This window comes from Pholcus phalangioides, unplaced genomic scaffold (assembly GCF_987345545.1).
Source record: "Pholcus phalangioides strain wild (caught in Gottingen) unplaced genomic scaffold, Ppha-v1.0 ptg000002l_1, whole genome shotgun sequence".
NCBI lineage: Eukaryota > Metazoa > Arthropoda > Arachnida > Araneae > Pholcidae > Pholcus > Pholcus phalangioides.
This window is the reverse complement of record NW_028301595.1, coordinates 17,107,001-17,125,612: the sequence shown is the minus strand read 5'-3', so window position 1 is coordinate 17,125,612 and position 18,612 is coordinate 17,107,001. Positions and strand designations below refer to the sequence as shown.

The following is an 18,612-nucleotide window of genomic DNA, read 5'->3' as shown; positions in this document are numbered from 1 at the left end:
CCATCTTCGAGGGTTGCTCTGACCATAAAATCCCAGTCATTACCTTTTCCCTCCTCCATTCTATCCTGTCCAACAAACTAACCTCTAAACGTAATTTTAACAAAGTAAATTACCCACTTATGCAAAATATTTTTTGTTCCTATTTCAACGATTTCCTATCCATATCCACTTTTAACAATATTCACACCCTTGGGACCTCTTTAAAATATATTATAAACAAATGCTTAGCTACAGTACCAATTAAAAAGTTTTTTCTATGTATTTTCTTAATCCATGGATCACCAGAGGTATTATCCATCTAAAGAGGAAAATCTGCCATACTGCTTTCAAATATACAACCAGCAAATCCAATTTACTTAAATTTGTAATTTCAGCCTCCCACAAGACCTCAGAAACCCTACTTCTGCCCAAAAGTCCAGATACCTCTCTCATTCTCTACCCCATTACTTAAAAACTAAACCAACAAAGTTTTTGAGTTACCTCAGACCAAAATCTGTTGGCCTCACTTCCCTTAGAATTTCAAATAATGATATATTTTCTCCTTCAGAGATCGCTGCCAAATTCAATTTAGCGTTCTGTTCGGTTTTCTCAATAGACCCATCCCCTCCTCAATACTCATTTTTTGACTCTATCCACAACTATCACCCAATATCTTTCTCCAAACAGGGTATCCTAAAATTATTGAAAAAATTGAAACCTTACTCTGTTGGCCCTGGTGACATCCCAAATTCTATTCTTAAATTTCGTGCTGATGAAGTCTCCGACTATCTTTTAATTTTGTTCAATGTTTCCCTAAATACTGCTATCCTCCCCAACAACTCTCTCTCTGGAAAATCAATAAAATTATTCCTACCCACCAATTAGGTCCACTTTCCAATCCCCTTAACTTTAGGCCAATAGCTGTCACCTCCTCCTGCTGTAAAATCTTCGAACATATTGTAGCAAAAGAAATCTGTATCCACTTAGACTCCAACTTTTTTTCCCCCCAACCAACATGGCTTTAGAAAACCTCTATCTACTACCTCCCAATTGGCCCTCTTCATCCGCGACCTCTCGGGAGTCATTGATAAAAACCTACAAACTGATATCATTTTCTTAGATTTCTCTAAAGCTTTAGATAAAGATCCCTATGACAAAACTTCTCCTTAAACTCTCAAATCTTGGCTTCAATGTACAATACTTAAATGGGTGGAGGCTTTCCTAAAATAGTGATCATAACTCTCTATCCACCCCCGTACAATCTGGGACCCCTTAATGATCGGTTCTTTCCCCCATTATATTCTTAATTTACATCAATGACCTCCCAGAATCCCCCAACTGCACCACTAGATTCTTTAGTGATGACTGTATCATTCACCAAGAGTCTGATCAAGAATTTTTCCAACATAACCCGGCTTCCATCACTGACTGGTGTTCCTTATGGCAAATGCCTATCAATACCTCAAAAACAGTTCATGAAAGTTACCCATAAATTATTTCCATCAATAATTTAACCTTATCCCAAGTTCCTCAAATCAAATACCTCAGTGTCATAATCTCAGCTGACCTACGCTGGAACAAACATGTTGACTACATTTACCAGACATGTCTAAGCAAACTTTTCTTCCTTCGCCACAACCTCAAACATTCCACTAGGGATATCAGACTACTTTGCTACCAAATGTAGTAATGTTCTCCTGTTCTTTCTTACGGCGCTGAAATCTGAACCCTACACCTTTAGTAATATAGACAAACTCGAATCTATCCAAAACAAATCCACCTGATTTGCTCACAACCCATGGACATCTTTGATTCCGTTTTGTCCGAACCCAAAAAACGAACTTAATCTCCTCCCTCTCTCCACGCATCACCTCATTTCCCAATTAACCTTGTTATATAAGATTTTCCATGGTCATTTCAACTTTGATACTTCTGGTATTCTAGCCAAACCATCCTACATTTTCAGAAGACTCGACCATTCCCTTAAAATAAAACCTATGTTTGCTTCTACTGACTGCTTTATACAGCTTTTTTCCTCCTACCATTGGTGAATAGAACAAACTCCCAAGCTCTATTGTCGAATCTCCCACTATCACTAGTTTTTTACTCAAAATCGAGCAATATCTTTGTCATTTTCAATCGTATCCTCTTGTATAAGCCAAAGGGTCAACAATATTATACAATATTGTATAAATAAACTTTACATAGCAAGTTGCCTCATTATACCATTAAATATTTGCACAGGAAATTTGTACAGTGAAACTTCCTTTTTGCAGACACGGGGGGGGACAAAAAAATTTGCCTGTAAACAAAGGGTGGCTGTTAATCAGGGGGTTTGAAATACATGCGTACATCAAACAAGGCAAAATTATCATTTGGCCGTGAAATAGAGGTGTGACCACATCTGAGGGGTGTTCATTAAGAAGGGTTTTACTGTATTCCAATTGGTAATATCAAACATCCCTATTTACTATAGTAAAAAACTTCTTTATTTCTTAAACAGTATTCATGTAAATGCAGTATTTCACTAACAAAGTACTTAACAGATTCAATATACAATACATACATTACAAATTTAACTCTGATTTAAATCTCCATTGTTTAATCATTGATTTTCACTAAATCAGCTGACCCATCCTCCATCCCAGTTAGTCACCTGGTCAGACCCACTTTCGGATAATCGAGAGTGTACTGTATTTTTTATTTTCACTTTTACACTTCTTACCTTTTCTTTGATATAGCCTATGAGATGTTCAGTAAATGCTCGAACATTCGGGTACGGATCTGAAGACAGAGCAACTAATGTGCGCCAAATGCATGCAAAGGCAGAGGAATATCCGAGAGATCCTGACACTGGAAAAGGTGAGTGTATCAAGGCACCAGAAAGGCTACAAAGTGAAGCGCTTGAGCTGACCTTGCGCATCCTCTCGAGAGGAATAAGCCCAGAGCCATCTCCACTGCTATCAAGATTGCCTAGAAAAGATAAAAAATGTATTTCAATTCAGTTGGAGAGAAAAATATAAATTTCACAAAAAAGAACTCAAAATAAAAAATACAAATACAGTCAAGTACACTTATACTATAACTGGATATAACATATGATTTTGCAATCCTTAATTTTTTGCCCACTCACTTCCATGTCTTTTTACCTCCTATTACACACCCCACTTAAAACATACACCATGAATATAACAAGCACAAAACACTTGAGCCTAGAGAATAACTTGGATAAAACATAATACAAACAAAAATCCAAAAAATGAAGTCAAAAATTGATTTATTTGTGCAACATGTATGCAGATGATATCTTGATGTGTTTTTTCACAGAAAGCTGTAGGAACTTCTATCTCTCTTTTTTTTTTAATTTATTGTATAAATGCTGAGAACTTTTCAAGACCTTGTTTATATAACATACACTTCTTGAATCACCAAGGGGGAGGGGGTATGCTATAAATGAACTCAATGGTTACAGTATAAACGTTTAATACAAATCCTACAATAATCATACTAACAAAACTTCAATTTAACTGAATTATTAAAAAAATTTTTACAACATATAAAAAATTACTTGAAACTGGTGAACTTGACAGAGGTGGTTTTAACCTCTCACGACCAGAGGTTTTCCTTACTGCCACTGGAGTATCTGAAAATACAAAAGCAATAAATTCAGACAGGGAGAGAGAGGAAAAACACTAGATTTTAACCCTTTCACATCAGCAACGCTAGAATACCTTGTCTCTCAAGGAGCTTTCAGATCAACTACTAATGACAGTGTTTGAAACTCTCCCTTCCCCCTTTGTCAAGGTAGTGAAAGAATGTTCATACAGTATATATGATAGAAAAGAATATTTCTATATATTCTGAGTTTATGTTGTTATGAGGAACATTGACCTATGCACATAAAAAAATATTCTTGAAAAAGATGTACTGTTTCTAATGTGGATCAATGAAAATAGCTATACTCGTCAAGAGGTTAGTATAAATATAGCAGTTTCACAAAGAAAAAACCATACAATATAGGTTAGAACTATTTGCCGAATGCAACTCTCATTTTATATTAACTATATAACAAATTTATCATAATTGTATTAAAAAAATTAATATATCAGTGATCATACTCTTATACAACTACTTAAGTGTTTTTTCTTAGTCTAAAACCAGCCACAAATCAATTTGTTTTGAGAAATCTCCAAATCATTCTTTCATACATTTGTTCCATTTTTTTCAACTATGCTTATTAAAAAAGGGGGAATTGATTTACTAAAATAGTGAATGAAGGGAAATTTCAAAACTTATAAATTATATTATGGCTATAAATATCACATTAATTTCATATGAAGAGATGGTATTTTTCGGCCTGAAATATACTGAAAATTCAACTTCTCAGTATTAATTTCATATATTTGTCATGTTCAACATCCCCTTCCCCATGCATTACATTTTTACGATTTTGGCGACTTGTGGCAACTATTTTTGTGACAATTGGCAATGTCCTGTATTATTCCATATTTATGATTCCATTTTTCTGTATTTCCCCAATGAAATTTGGTCAGCTGGTCATTTGAGTGTATTTTCAGGGTTTTTTTTTTGTTTTGTTTATTGAGATTTGTAGTGGCTCTTTATTTGAGATATGGCGAGCCTAAGGTGAATTTTCATCTGAAACCAGATGGATATCACTAACATCAATTACGATTGAATAATCATTTTTTATCCAATTAGAATTAAATTATCAAGCCTGCCAGTAGACTACGTATATATTATTGCGAACCGTAGGCTGAGAAATGATGTTTTATAGCATCTTTGAAAACTTGGAAGGTTTGAGAAAACTACTAATTTAGTTTATCTAGCGAGAAATTCAAAATTACAAAATACGAGAATAATTTTTGAGTATGCAAAGTTAATCAAAGGAAATTAAAAATAATAACAGTACCTGGAGCGAGAAGATATTGATTGAGTTGAGCTTCTTTTAATTTCTCTTCTTCCACGTACTGATATGCCACTGCCACGAATTGGTTTTCGAAAATCATTAAAAACCATTGCAATGCAACTACCAACTCCTGGAATCAAGATAATACACAGGTAATCTAATAGCACCTAGAAAAAGTCAACATATTTCAGAAAATATGCATACATGTGCATTCAAGATATTTGAAAGTAATTATAATACAATGAATTTTTTTCAGAAATTGATTTTTTTTTCACTTGTTGCTTACCTGTTTCTCAAAAAAAACCAAAAATTTTTTCAACTGCATCTAATTTTTCACTCATCAGGTATTTATCAACTTCCCAATTCAAAACTTCATTCAAGTTGCACTCAAAGATTAGCATTACGCTGATTTCAGTTTGATCATATGCGTCACTTCTTCCGACGATGACGTTGGGCAGAGACTATATTCATGACTCGGAAAAGAATGAAGAAACTTGCAATATGGAAACTTGAGTCTTAAATCCAACCTTAAGTATGTGTTTTATGAATTTTTTAACATGGCAAAATAAAAATCTAGAAAGTTTACTTTGCAGAATAAAAATGATTACTATTCCAATTTTTACTAGCAATGGGACAATCATGACATGGAAATAATCAAATTCCCATAACATATTTTCTGCCAAATAAGAAAATGCAAAAACTTGGGGTAGAGACATTTTTTAATGTATAGCAACTGAAATCTGAAAGAAAAACTTTCTACTTACTATTATTTACTTTTAATTATCTTCTGAAAATAGTAGAATACACATACCATTCTCACTAGAGGACTACCATCATTAGCAACTTTCTGAATCAAAGTCATTCCAATATTATGATCAATGCTGTTGGCATGATCCGTTCTTTCAGTTGTACTGTTGAGAAATGTGCCTAGCGCATAGACAGCACAAGCTCTCACCTGAAATTAGAGATATTTTCAGAAATCATATTAAAAGCAATCTGATTGACACTTTCTTCTTTTCAAAGCGTTCAAAACCCTGGTCTGTTAAGAATTGAACATAAAAAAATTAGCAGATTGATGTATGAGAATTCTTTGAATTAGAGAAGCGACAAAAACATCAGACTTCTTTATATTTGCTTTCAAAGCCAATTTACAGTAAAACCTTGATATAATGATACACTGCAGACTAAGAGGAAACATTGTTGTAGAGGGACTACATGTAAATTGAGAGGCAGCGCCAAATTTATGTTGTTATTGGCATCTCCTCTGAATTGGAGTTTCTAGTACTACAAAAAATGCATTTGTTAATTTCATTTGCAGCAAAAAATTTTATTTGATTACTTGATAAATAAACTTCAGTTAACTCTATTTCACCCTCCAAAGTAGTTTTCTCACACAACACTTTGTATACTACACAAAAAGTAACTTCACAAAAACTTTATTAATACTTACAGAGGGTAGATAGTGCAAAATATGATAATAAAAAGCCCTCAAAAGAACACACTAGTGAGGAATTTGAAAATATATTGAAGGAGTTTTAAGTGAAATATAAAAAAATATCATTTTAGTGGTTTCAAAATATCCTAAAAAAGTATTGTTATAGAGAGATTTATCATAGTAAAGGATATTGTTGTATCGAGAGTTCAACATTAGACTGAAGGCAATTCCAAACAAGAACTGAAAAAATATTGCTGTACAGAGATCTATCGTTACATTGAGTATTGTAGTGAGGTTTGACTGTATAAAACTTTACTTCAAAATAACTACAATGGTCCTTTTAGATTAATGCTGTACTAGTAAAGTAAAGAATCTGTTTCCATGGTTGAAACATATTTTAAACTATTATAATTATCTAGATTAAACTCTCATGAGAGACTGTCCTTCAGTCATATCCAAGAACTGATCAAGCAAGAAAAATTATAGCACAGAGCTCCTACTCTTGATATGATTAAAAAATAAAAAGTAAATAATAGAAATACCTCAGGCTCAGGATCTGATAGCAGTGTGTATAGCTTTTCATGGGCACTATCCCGAACCCCACACCATCTGGCTTCTTCAAAATTTGCCCACATGCAACCAAGGCAGATAGCAACCCATTGCCGAAGCTTTGGATGGGGATCAGACAACTGCTCCAAGCATATGGATATCACATTATTTTGCAGTGCTGCAAGCTAAGAGAGACAAAAAATTATGAACAGGTGTGGTTATCATTCCAATAAGAATTAATCCTCACAGAATTCTGCGAACATTTTCATCCACACATACTATGTAGTGAAACCTGGTCAAGTAACCACCGGTACAAGCTGACTGACAGATTAAAGTATTCATAATGTTTTAACAAATGTATAGAACATTCTATCTCAAAAAACTCCAAAGGTAAAAATAGTTACAGTAATCAGGAGCTACTTTTTGCACCAATACTGAAATAAGGATTCAAAAGCACCTTGAATTTTTCAGAACAGTTTTGATTCTGCCCAACAGGAGACATTATCGGTCAATTCATGCATTGGAGTTACTGATGTATTCGTCATTTTTTATGACTGAAAATTTAATTTTTTTTCTTGACAAAAATTCCAGCTGAAATTGAGTGGCACAAAAATATTTAGCAAACAATATCAAAAAGGACATACACATCAGTATCTCAAATACATGAATTAATAGATAGCATTTCTTGTCCAGCAGAATCATAACTGTTAGGAAATATTCATTGCAATACCCACTAGGCAACAATGAATCCTTTTCTTTTCAGTATTGGTGCAAAGTCTTCCTAGTCTGTGGAAACTAGTCCCAAATTATGTTACCTGTATTTGCAACACCAAATCAATGCATTTAATCAATACTCTCTCAAAGCATTTTCGTTGAAAACCCCCTCTCAACCCCAAAAGTCAAATCACAGTGATAGTAAAAATATACACAAATTCTTTTTTACAGAAAGTCAGTTTTCTTCCACAGGATAAAAGAAATCGAGAAGAGAGAAATATTATTTTTGTTTGGATAACCCATCACAATGATAATGTCACTCATAGGTATATACCTATGAGTGACATTATCATTGTGATGGGAAGGCACTGTGATGAAGGGGAATTGTATAATGTTGGCAATTCTAAGTCGATTATAAACTGGTCTGTCCTGGTCTGATTAGTTCTTATGCACAGGAAATGACCATGGTTTGACATAAGTGATCAAAGAAGAAAAGGTGATTGATAGTGCATCATAAAATGATGGGGGGGGGGGGGGAAGAACACAGATAGGAGTTGCGAATTGTCTTGCCACTAGGGGGTGATAAAAGAAATCAAAGTCGTGTTGATTGTAGACATTGGTAAATGATGTTTGTTAGTTTCAAGTTGAAAATGCAGAAAAAATAGCAATGGAACAAACTAAAACATGCTTCCAATAGGGAAAAAAAGTGAATACCAAAGTTTTTAGAGGCATTCTGTCATAAATAAAAGTGATGTTGAAGTCTAAATTTCCAGCATCATTCCCCCCAAAGAAAAAACTCTGGAACTACCTCGAAATTTTGTTTACTCTTATGAGTAGTGAGATGGGGGTTCTACTGTAATCTCAAATTTAAATAATGCATATTGTATATGTTCCTGTAAAGTGACAGCAGGGTTTCTAGGTGGCTAATTTAGACAGGTTCCATTGTGTAAATAAACACATTTAATGAATAAAATTACTTAAAATCTTACCTGTCCACCACGATAATTTTTCACAATGCAGGATATAGCAAAAGCAGCCATCGTACGGTGCTCAGCCTGAGAAATATAAAAAAAAATTAATAATTTTTGATTTTTCTAAAAATCAAAAAGTTCATACATTTTTTAAATATTCACAGAATGCAAGTACGGTGATATCATTTACATCAATCAATCAATAAAAGCAGCTGATTACCTACTTTTTAAATTTGTAAAACATATATTAAATACTGAAAACAAAATCAAATCATTACTGGGTGAAAAATCTTCCTTTTACATTCAACAATCACATTTTTGTTTTTTCACCTTTGTAGAAGATTTCTCATTATCTGAAGTGATCAAGTGAGCAAAGGTCAAGGTGGGGGGGGGGGGGGGGGAGCTTCCAAGAAAGTTGGCTGAAGACAAAGCTATCTTTTATTTTTATTTAAGCCCTCAAGGAGACGTACAGAAATACATATACAACGCCACAACAGGCAAAATGCCTAACGAGGTGGCTGAGAAAAAGATGCCCACAAAAATATGGATGTCATACATTTCAAAAATACAGCAACCCAATCAAAAATGCAATTAACAAAAATTATAAACAATATATACACATGATAAAATATTATACAATGCCCATAAAGAATACTTATGGTTATATTATTCTAAGTATGGATAGCATCTCAATTTACCCCAACGTGTTTATCGTATTTCTTTTTAAACTTGTCAATTGTGTTACAATTTACTACCTCCGGGGGTAAGCTATTCCATTAATTAACAACCCTATTAGAGAAAAATTCCCTGCGACACCATAGCCTTGCATTGTCCCTCACCAATTGATACTGGTGTCCCCTTGTAAAAGTAGTCAATTGGCAGTGTACTAAAAGTTCATGGTCCATCCTATCCATCCCATTGAAAATTTTGAACACTTCGATCATATCTCCTCGACACCTGTGTTCATCCAATGTAAACATATTCAAAAAATGAAGTCTCTCTTCGTAACTCAAGCCCTGTGTGCCAATAAGGACGCACGCAGCTCTTCTCTGCACCCCTTCAACCAAGTCTATGTCCCTCTGTAGGTATGATCTCCAAAACCTTAAAGCATACTCCAGTCCAGGACAAACTAAGCCTCGAAAAAGCGGAAGAATGAGACTTTGGGAGAAAGAGAAGAGACCTTTTTGAAAATAAGAACAAGCACACCGCTGAACAATGTTCAGAAATCCTAAGTCACTCGTCAATGAGAATTCCCAAATCGGTGACCCTAGTTGCATCCGGGATAGTGACACCATTCAACTCGTAAGAGAACCGTGGGTTGCAGTTGTTCATGTATCACAGAAAGCGATACATGGTCACAAAATGAAAAATTCATATAATCTCCAAGGCAAATCAAGTAATGAAGCTGGTGTAATATGGCATGGGTAAATGGATGTCACATAGCTTTGGGTGAAATGCATTAATAGAATGATTTGAAGCTGCTGTGAAAATTACTACCAAGTCTTTTCCCTGAAACTCAATAAGAAACAATAGAATGAAATTATCAATCTGCTTAATTAGTTTTGATAGAAAGAGATTGATTGATTTTATAATTCAAAATCGCATTTTCCCAATTTTTTAAATAAAATATTTCATTAGATAAAGCTTGTATATTACTATTAATGAGAGAATAGTAATAAAACAAACTTACCAACATATATGAATCGCCTAAGATACAAAGGAAATATTTATATCCACCGTCACGGACAAGATCATTCTGACATGTCTGCATCGAAAAAACAAAATAAAGTAATGATTTTTATTAGCAAAAATCCAACAGAAAATTTAATTTCCTGAAAAAATACAAATTTATCTCTCAAGAAGTACAACCAATACATTAAAAACTCACACTTTGAGAGAACGTAAAAAACAACTCCCCAAAAAATGCTCACCGAGATATAAGGCTGACTCATCTGGCATCTTTGAGCAAAAAGTGTGACATCAGTATTATTGCTTTAGCCTATCCTTGTGTGTTCCCCTCTCCTGCTTTTTTTTTAAATGTGTGTGTGATTTCAGAGACATCACTTGCGAGTGGCAAACCTGTTCTCTGCTTAAACAGGGATGACGAGTCTGCTTTCCTTCATAGTGCCTTACCTATAGCAGTGGGTCTCAAAGTATATGCTGCCAACCTATGTCAAAACATCATGGCGAGCTACTCATATTAAAGTATGCTTGCTCAGTGCTTTGAAATTGATTTTTATTAGACTCTTTTGAAGAGCAGTAGATAAACGTTGACCAAGGCAAGGAAGCTGCAGGTAGCATCAGTTTGAGAACCATTGCCCAATTCATTTCAGGCCTGAGCATTTTTTTTTTGGAATTTTCAAAATGCTTTTGCATTTTTGATAATCAAAAAATGCATTAAAAACATAGTCAGCAAATCTTTATTTAAAAAAAAAAAAATTTTGTGTGAAGAAATAATTAACTTCATTCAAATTTTTTCAGCCGAGATGATGCAGGGTATATTAATATTTTCATACAATTTTTTCCCCATAATTTTATTGCTAAATTTTATGTAATAAATCACACTTTTCCTGGAGGAGCCATCTTACACCCCCTCTAAAAGTTCAATTTCAAGTGCTGCTCTCTGAAACGAAGCTGGGCTGGAAGAGATCTCGGCAACGGGATAAGTCCGGTGACAGAGACCCTGGTGTTCATTCATTCATTGCCCTCTGATGAAAGCCCCCAAAGTTCATATTCACCATATTTCTAACTCAAAACTTACACAATCCGTTAAGTTATAGCTTAACGCTGTGAGGTCAAAAGAAAAAATTCTACAGTGAGAAAAAGCAGCAAACACATTTGTGGCACCGGGTTGGAAAGATATAACATTCCTGATAATACAAGGAAATTACAATACAAGTGTTCCAAAAACTAAAACTTTGAGGATGAAGGAAAAAATTGGACAATAGCAGGGGTGGGAAGTGACAAAGTCCATTTCGGAGCAGCCTTGGAGCAGCAAAATTCGGGATTCGGAGCAGTTTTGGAGCAGCAAAATATGGGATTCGGAGCAGATATTTATAAATTGGAGCAGCGAAATTAACAAGAATATTTTTGTCAACCCTCAACCCTTTTCAAAATAAAACTGCACTGTCTTTGTTATCAAACATCTTTTCATCAGCTTGATTTTTGTTTTTGGTGTTTTAGGCTTTTGACACCTTGTTTGAAAGAGCGGCTGTCATAAAATGTTTTGCACCCATCTATTTAAGATGATTTTTGCTTACTGATGGGCACTATTTGCTGCCTTGAGCAGCAGCACTTCAAATGAGCTAGAAAAATTTTATAAGTTTTTAATTTTTTTATACTTGGAAAGAAATTGTTGCAAAATGGGAGAGAATTTCGGAAGAATCAACTCGATATTTGGCGATTCAGCACTCATTATCTGGCGAGATTGGCGATCTGACACTCGTTATTTGGCTGAGATTGGCGATTTAACGCTCGTTATTTGGCTGAGATTGGCGATTTAACGCTCGTTATTTGGCAATATTGACGATTTAACACTTGTTATTTGGCAACATTGGTGATATTCGGCAAAGTTTCTAAACTAACATTCGTAATTCGGTGGACATGCGCTTTTTACTTCCGGAATGAAATTTTTTTTCACGAAACATCGGGATTTAACACAATGACAATCGACTAAGGTAATTTCTGCTGCTTCCAGTGACGACTTTTTTTTTAAACGGAAACACTCAAATTTGCACTTTAAAGCTGAAAGGCATTGCAAACCATCTTCAGTTCCACAATCACGGACAATATCGGGGTTTTGCGATGGAAAGCCTGATCAGGGGCCGATAGTTTAAGTATAGTGGAATAAAACACGCTCTTCTCGTAAAGAAACGTTTTGTGGCTAGCAGGAACAAAAATTTTTTGCCGTCCTTTCCGATATTCCGGGCATACTGAAGTGAAATTCACTATTTGGCGCAGAAAAATGTGAAAATATGCTATTGGAGCAGGATGGCGCAAGATATTAGTTTTGGCGCAATTGGCGTACAGTTCCCACCTCTGCAATAGGGAAAGCCTGACATAAGTTTGGGAAGACTGTCATGCACATTGGCAATTTAGGATAATGATTTCGATTGAATGAATGAATAGTATATAAGTATTGTTTCATTATCAGCTAAAATACATTGTGAATAAAACGAAGTAAACACTCACAGAGTCAACTGCCAGAACTTTAGCCCATATGAACACGAGGAGAGGTCTTAGCTCTCTAGCTGAGCTCTGTAACAGTTTCAGAACGTAAGGGAAGATGCCCACAGACAATGCCTAAAGTAGTAAAATCAGATTATGGCAACATATCATTAAATTATTTTGGAATGAAAATATTTCACAAGTAATCAAAAAAAGTTCTGAAAAAAACCAAAATAAATGGATTTTCTAGTCCAAACAAAATGAGAAATTTTCTTTTATAACTATAATTCATAAGAATTTAAAAAACCAAAACCAAGGAAAAATTCAGTTTTGAAACACTTGGTGATAGACTAAACATAATGAAGCCGATTTCACTGGTAAACAAAGTTTGTTTCTTAGACGGTGAGTGCTGTTTCATACATATTTTTCGATGCTGATTCTGAATCCGTCGTCAGAAATTGTCCATCAGGAACCAGTTTTCCGCAATCACATTTTCCATTGTTGCGGGTTAGCCTAAACAGCCTTAATACTCTATACTTAGAAGATCAACATTTTTAGCCTAATAATGGGTATGATGACCATTAAAACTTGCCTCATCTGACTAGATATTATGATGAACCAGATAGTTTTACTGCGTTCTCCATCCTTTTTTAAAGGGATTGGTTCACATTTTACTATTCAATGCCAGTGTAATAATTTTTGAGAAATGAAGCACTTCCATTTCTAGCTCTATGCCGAGCACACATTATAAATATTGTTTATGCCTCTTTTCATGCCTTAAAAATACAGAAGACAACTGAATGCTATTGGGTAGCATCAGAATCACCAAACCTAGAATAGGCCTATATATACAACTACTTTGTAATGCAAACTGTTGCTTCACCTATTTGCACCATAATTTTGAATGATGAATGTTAGTTACTGTCCAAGACCATGAAGTAATAAATACAAAATTATTTTTTCCATCCAGACAGAAGTTTTTAATGACTACTGTACTTGTTGAACCCTCAAACTAAGCAAATGAAAAATTAATCAACCAAATGGTACACATACCCCCCCCCCCCCCAAAGAACCTTAAAAACGATATAATTTCTGCTTTGGCAGAATCATTAATTGCATTCTCCAACATTTGTAACATTTGGCAATATATAATGATTCCCAGCTCAATTAAAATCAATTACACAAATTTTGTCGATAGGATTTAGTATAAAAGTAGGAAAAGTAGGACAAAAACTAGAAAGTAGGACAAAAGTAGGACATTTTACCAAGAAGTAGGAAAAGTAGGACGAGTGGGAGCCCTGTTGATATGACTGTGGCCCTGACTTTAAACAAGTTCATTAACTGAAGCATGTACCTAGACTAGATAAGTATTGAGCTACTGAAAGTGGCAAAGAACATCTACAGAGGAAAACAAAGAAAATAAGTTGAAATTTTATGATGCATTACTAGTTAAGAGTAAATAACAGTTGACATTTTCTTAATTAGATGCAAAATTATAACAAGTTTTGAAAAAAAAATTGATCCTGTAATATTAAAATACAATATATCATTGTTAAATTTGATTGTCAGTATCATGGCAATGAAAAAAATTTACCAGTTTTTTAAATTTAAATAATAAATTGCATAATTAAAATTCAATACCAATTTTTTGAAAAATTATCAATAATTTTATTTTCAATTAAAAAAGCACCAATTTTATTTATAATTGTGATGAATTTTAAGAAAACTGATATTTGGCCACAGAATATGCCACATTCGGGCCAAAACATTAGCTGAATATTTAGTATTCGGTTATTCGCCAAACTACTATTCATCTCCTTTCTATAAGGAAGCATTTAGATGTTATAATAAATGCAATACTCGAAAAAGGAAAAAATAATAATTTTTAACAAAAAAAAAAATTACTACTAACCAAATTGACTGCCCAGGGTCCTAGGTCTAGGAATCTACCAAGAAGTTCCAAAGCTCGAAGCCTATGCACTTGACTAAGCAAAACCTGAAAATTTGACGCATAAATAATTTTCAAAATGAAGCTTTTGAAAATCTGAAATCCTCTCTATCCTCAAAACTGCTAATAAAAAGGCATACTTGTAGAACGATTGGCAGCTGTTCCGGAATGCTATGTCCATTATAACCAAATGACAGCCAAACCTGGAAAGCAGTCAACTGCTCTGAGAAGAAAGGACTTTGCATGTAAGGAGTATGCACAGGGTCTTTAGCCAACGTCGGCAATTGGGCCAAACATATGTCCACTGCCAGGTCCCACGCTTGCCTGGTTTGGAAGACAATCAAAATGCATAAGTATCAAGAGAATCCTGCACATAAATAGATTATAATAATGAAAAGCTATAGCTGATAAAGATCAATTACTCACCACATTGGATGGTGATGAGTCAAAGGCAAAGCTGGGTCTGAAACGGGTGTGCAGTTGTATGACCTCATTACCCTTTCCGCAAGCAAGAAATTTCTGAAAAGACTAGCTACGAGCAAATCCTGACGAAAGAGCCTCTGGAACGTATCTTTGGGCAGAACATTCCATGCAATAGTATCCGTTATGGCAGTGAATATCCAGTTCAGCTCACCAAGCATGGTTCGCCTGTCATTGAGCTGGCCAGGAATTCTAACAAATAAAGAAAAATAATAACTTGAAATTTTTTTCTAATATTCAACCAAACAATGCAGTGAAGATGAATAAATTCTGTAAAATATCAAACAAAATGGAGAAGGGATGGGGGATACAATTTTTCATAATTATTAAACTCAACTTGGGCAGCACATGATTTCATTTTGTCAAATTTGAGGTATTTTTACTAGAATCACAACAGCTTACCTATCAATATCCTCAACCCTAATATCCGGCACCAACTTTCGCTTATTCTGAAGGACAAACCTGAAAAGAATAAAACCAAAATTTCACAAAGTTGAATAATATTTTCAATACACAATAATTCTAAGGGGGAAAACTTATGAAAGGAAATAAAAATGAACTCTTCTAATGCAAGCACAGTTAATACACATACATGATAATGCACTGAAATGTACAAGAATACTTCAAATTGCCATCCCATATCATTAACAGTCAACACAATTGATACAACAAACATCATAGCCGATATCAGTATTTTTAGAACCATTATCATTCAATCGCATTCTAAATGTCAATGAAAGCTTTTATGAGAGCTCAACTAAAAGGTTAACAAACAAATAGGCTGAAGGTTATAATATGAGGATTAACAGGTTCTTGGACTTAGTTGTAAGAAAATTTTCATTGCATTCTGTTCCTAGTAGATGGACAAATGAGGAAGCTCAACCACTTTTGAACTTTCCACAATTTGAGTTTAGTCAAGGGTTCTAATTAAAGAATCATTATTTGCCGAATGAGCCATGTGTGAAAGGAGCCTGCATAAGTGCCAATTCCCAGACTTGAAAAATTGATAGTTTATTATGCGATGAAATATTTTTCGCACTGAAGAAAACATTTTATAAAAATAAAAGAGAAAACTTATGGATTTTTTTCTAGATTGCATCGGGTGACCACACAACCTGTTTTTCCTGGGATGATTTGTTCTACCACAATTTAAAAATTAAAAAATAATAATTTGTTTTTTGTGGTTTTTTTTGCCTTCTTTCCAACGAAGCCTACTTGATTTTTTTATCCTCACAAAAATTGTGACTATAAATACGAATATTGTATATTTCACATATTTGTCATATTCTTACTTTTTTTTTATTGCATTGAATTAATTTTAACCCAATGTGATTTGCAATATCACTTCATTTCCACCATTGATGATTATTAGGCAATTTTAGTAATAATTGGCAACTTTGCTTATTTTTGGGATCATATTTGGCAACAATTGCTAATTTCCTACACTTGAAATCCTAATTTCTCATATTTTTCCTGAGAAAACCTGATCAGCCTGGAATTGCAAAGACTGAAAGAGAATTTTCTTTAGGTAATTTTTCAATCAATCTTTATAAAGGTAAATGAAAAATCAAAAGGATCTGGTTTCTGACCAGAAGATTTTAATGAGGCTGAAAAAGCAGAAGGCTTCCGGATAAATCAGAAGTATTAGCACCTATGCCTTTGCCATTTAGAGAAGGGGTGACCCCTCAGAAATACCTCTCGAAAGAAGAATAATCTGGATTTGTACAATCATATAAATATTATATTATTTTCATTTACCATATTATATTTTTGAGTGATGCATGTTTGCTGCTTAACATGTGGGGATCCGAGATATTATTGTAAAGAGCGTGTTTTAGCTCCATTGAGCTAAAATGCCCTGTATAATTCAGTTAGTAGCCTTTGTTACAGCCACAAGGCTGAGTTATAAATCTGATTTTTGGAAGCAGTAGAAGAAAAAAAAAATTCCCCAAAATGGCTAAAAATTTGCTTACGTAATACTTGAACGGCCCCAAAGCTTTCCTCAGTGTACTGTACATCAGCCAGAGCAACAGCATCATATCAATGCAGGTATCTTTGTAGTTTAACAACATTGGTGGCATTTAGAAATAGATATTTGAAAAAAAAACTGCACATGTTCAACATTTTTCAATTTATATTATACAAATACAACGCCACAACAGGCAAATTGCCCAATGGCAATTTTTTTGACTTATATATTGAGGTGGCTGACTTAAGAACATCGTGGATCCCCGAGCCATTTTTTTTTTTGGAGGCCCTACCTACTACTGCGGAACCCCCAACGAATCGGTACATGCGGGAATGTGCGTGTACGTGTAGTGAAACCTGACATGAAGTTTTTTGTTTCTCTGTAATGCTTGTTATGTGTAGTGCTGCCATCTGCCACCAGTTTTTCTAACTATGAGTGAAGTGTTACGATTGAATGATTTATCGTTGTAGGACTGTTGCTCTCAGTGGCGAGACTTTTTAACGGGGAGATTGGCTCGCATTTGCGCCTTGAAGTTGGGAACCACAGAAAACCAACTTCAGCCGACCACCACTGTGGGGTTCGAACCCGGATCCTCGCATCGCGAGTCCGTCACTATAACCACTCGACCACCACCACAGCGGCCGCATATAGGCATGTTAAATTTTTTTCCTGTAAACTGTGAATTTATTTCGATTAACAACTAAAACTTTTTGATAAAATGTGTCTGTGTGTGTGTGGGGGGGGAGGGGGGGGGAGATTTAAATGAGAACCAATCATTACCACGTGAGAGCAGTTTTGACTGGCGTCGTGAGGCAGGAGGTGAAGAGGTCTGCAGGCAGTTCTGGATTCATGGGCAAAATCTGTTGAGCTCCACATGCAGCAAGCTGTATGCAGGATTTGTAAGAGGGCATAGGCGGTGTATCTGATGCAGATTTGCTATTCGCAATGAACATCTGGAAAAACAATAAACTGCTATATAAGTGCAAAGACAGAAAAATATAATTTTACTAATGTTGCAAGAGCCTCGCAATAATATAACCACAATAGCAGCCAATTTCATAATTTTAAGGATGACCAGATTTCAATAAGACAAAACTGTGACATCCAGGAAACCTCTGCTAAATATATATATTATCACCAATTTACATCAAATAGTTGCAACCAGTAGTATGGCCAAATTAGATTATGTACCACCGACACAACACAAAAACCTGTCCTAGGACATCAGGATACTTGTTTCAAATCTTAATGAGCAGCCACCCTAATCATTTTCAATTTAAGAAAATGCGCACAGATTTTCACTTACATAACAATATAGCCTAGCTGTTAGCTCTTGTAGTAGTGAGCACTGATATTGTGTGTGTGAATATCCTCTTTCAAGCTAAATACACAGAATCCACACTACACCGATAAATCCCTTTACAACAATATTTTTGTTGCCTATAGTCTAATGTTAAACTCCTCTCAATACAG

The 18,612-nt window shown here is 34.7% G+C and overlaps 1 protein-coding gene across 2 annotated transcripts in view; it reads right to left on the bottom strand.

The window, feature by feature from the left end:
- The window catches only part of raptor (regulatory associated protein of MTOR complex 1), a 47,132-nt gene that overhangs the window by 19,265 nt on the left and 9,255 nt on the right, over nucleotides 1–18,612 (bottom strand). For both annotated transcript variants that reach the window (XM_089239216.1, XM_089239208.1), the window contains exons 6-18: nucleotides 17,920–18,092; nucleotides 15,573–15,632; nucleotides 15,117–15,362; nucleotides 14,831–15,014; nucleotides 14,655–14,738; nucleotides 12,767–12,877; nucleotides 10,266–10,340; nucleotides 8,594–8,659; nucleotides 6,884–7,075; nucleotides 5,718–5,861; nucleotides 4,910–5,036; nucleotides 3,548–3,622; nucleotides 2,705–2,952 (exon numbers count right to left, since the gene is read on the bottom strand). In XM_089239216.1, coding sequence (XP_089095342.1) covers nucleotides 2,705–2,952; nucleotides 3,548–3,622; nucleotides 4,910–5,036; nucleotides 5,718–5,861; nucleotides 6,884–7,075; nucleotides 8,594–8,659; nucleotides 10,266–10,340; nucleotides 12,767–12,877; nucleotides 14,655–14,738; nucleotides 14,831–15,014; nucleotides 15,117–15,362; nucleotides 15,573–15,632; nucleotides 17,920–18,092 — 1,785 coding nt within the window. The remainder of the gene's footprint in view (nucleotides 1–2,704; nucleotides 2,953–3,547; nucleotides 3,623–4,909; nucleotides 5,037–5,717; nucleotides 5,862–6,883; nucleotides 7,076–8,593; nucleotides 8,660–10,265; nucleotides 10,341–12,766; nucleotides 12,878–14,654; nucleotides 14,739–14,830; nucleotides 15,015–15,116; nucleotides 15,363–15,572; nucleotides 15,633–17,919; nucleotides 18,093–18,612) is intronic.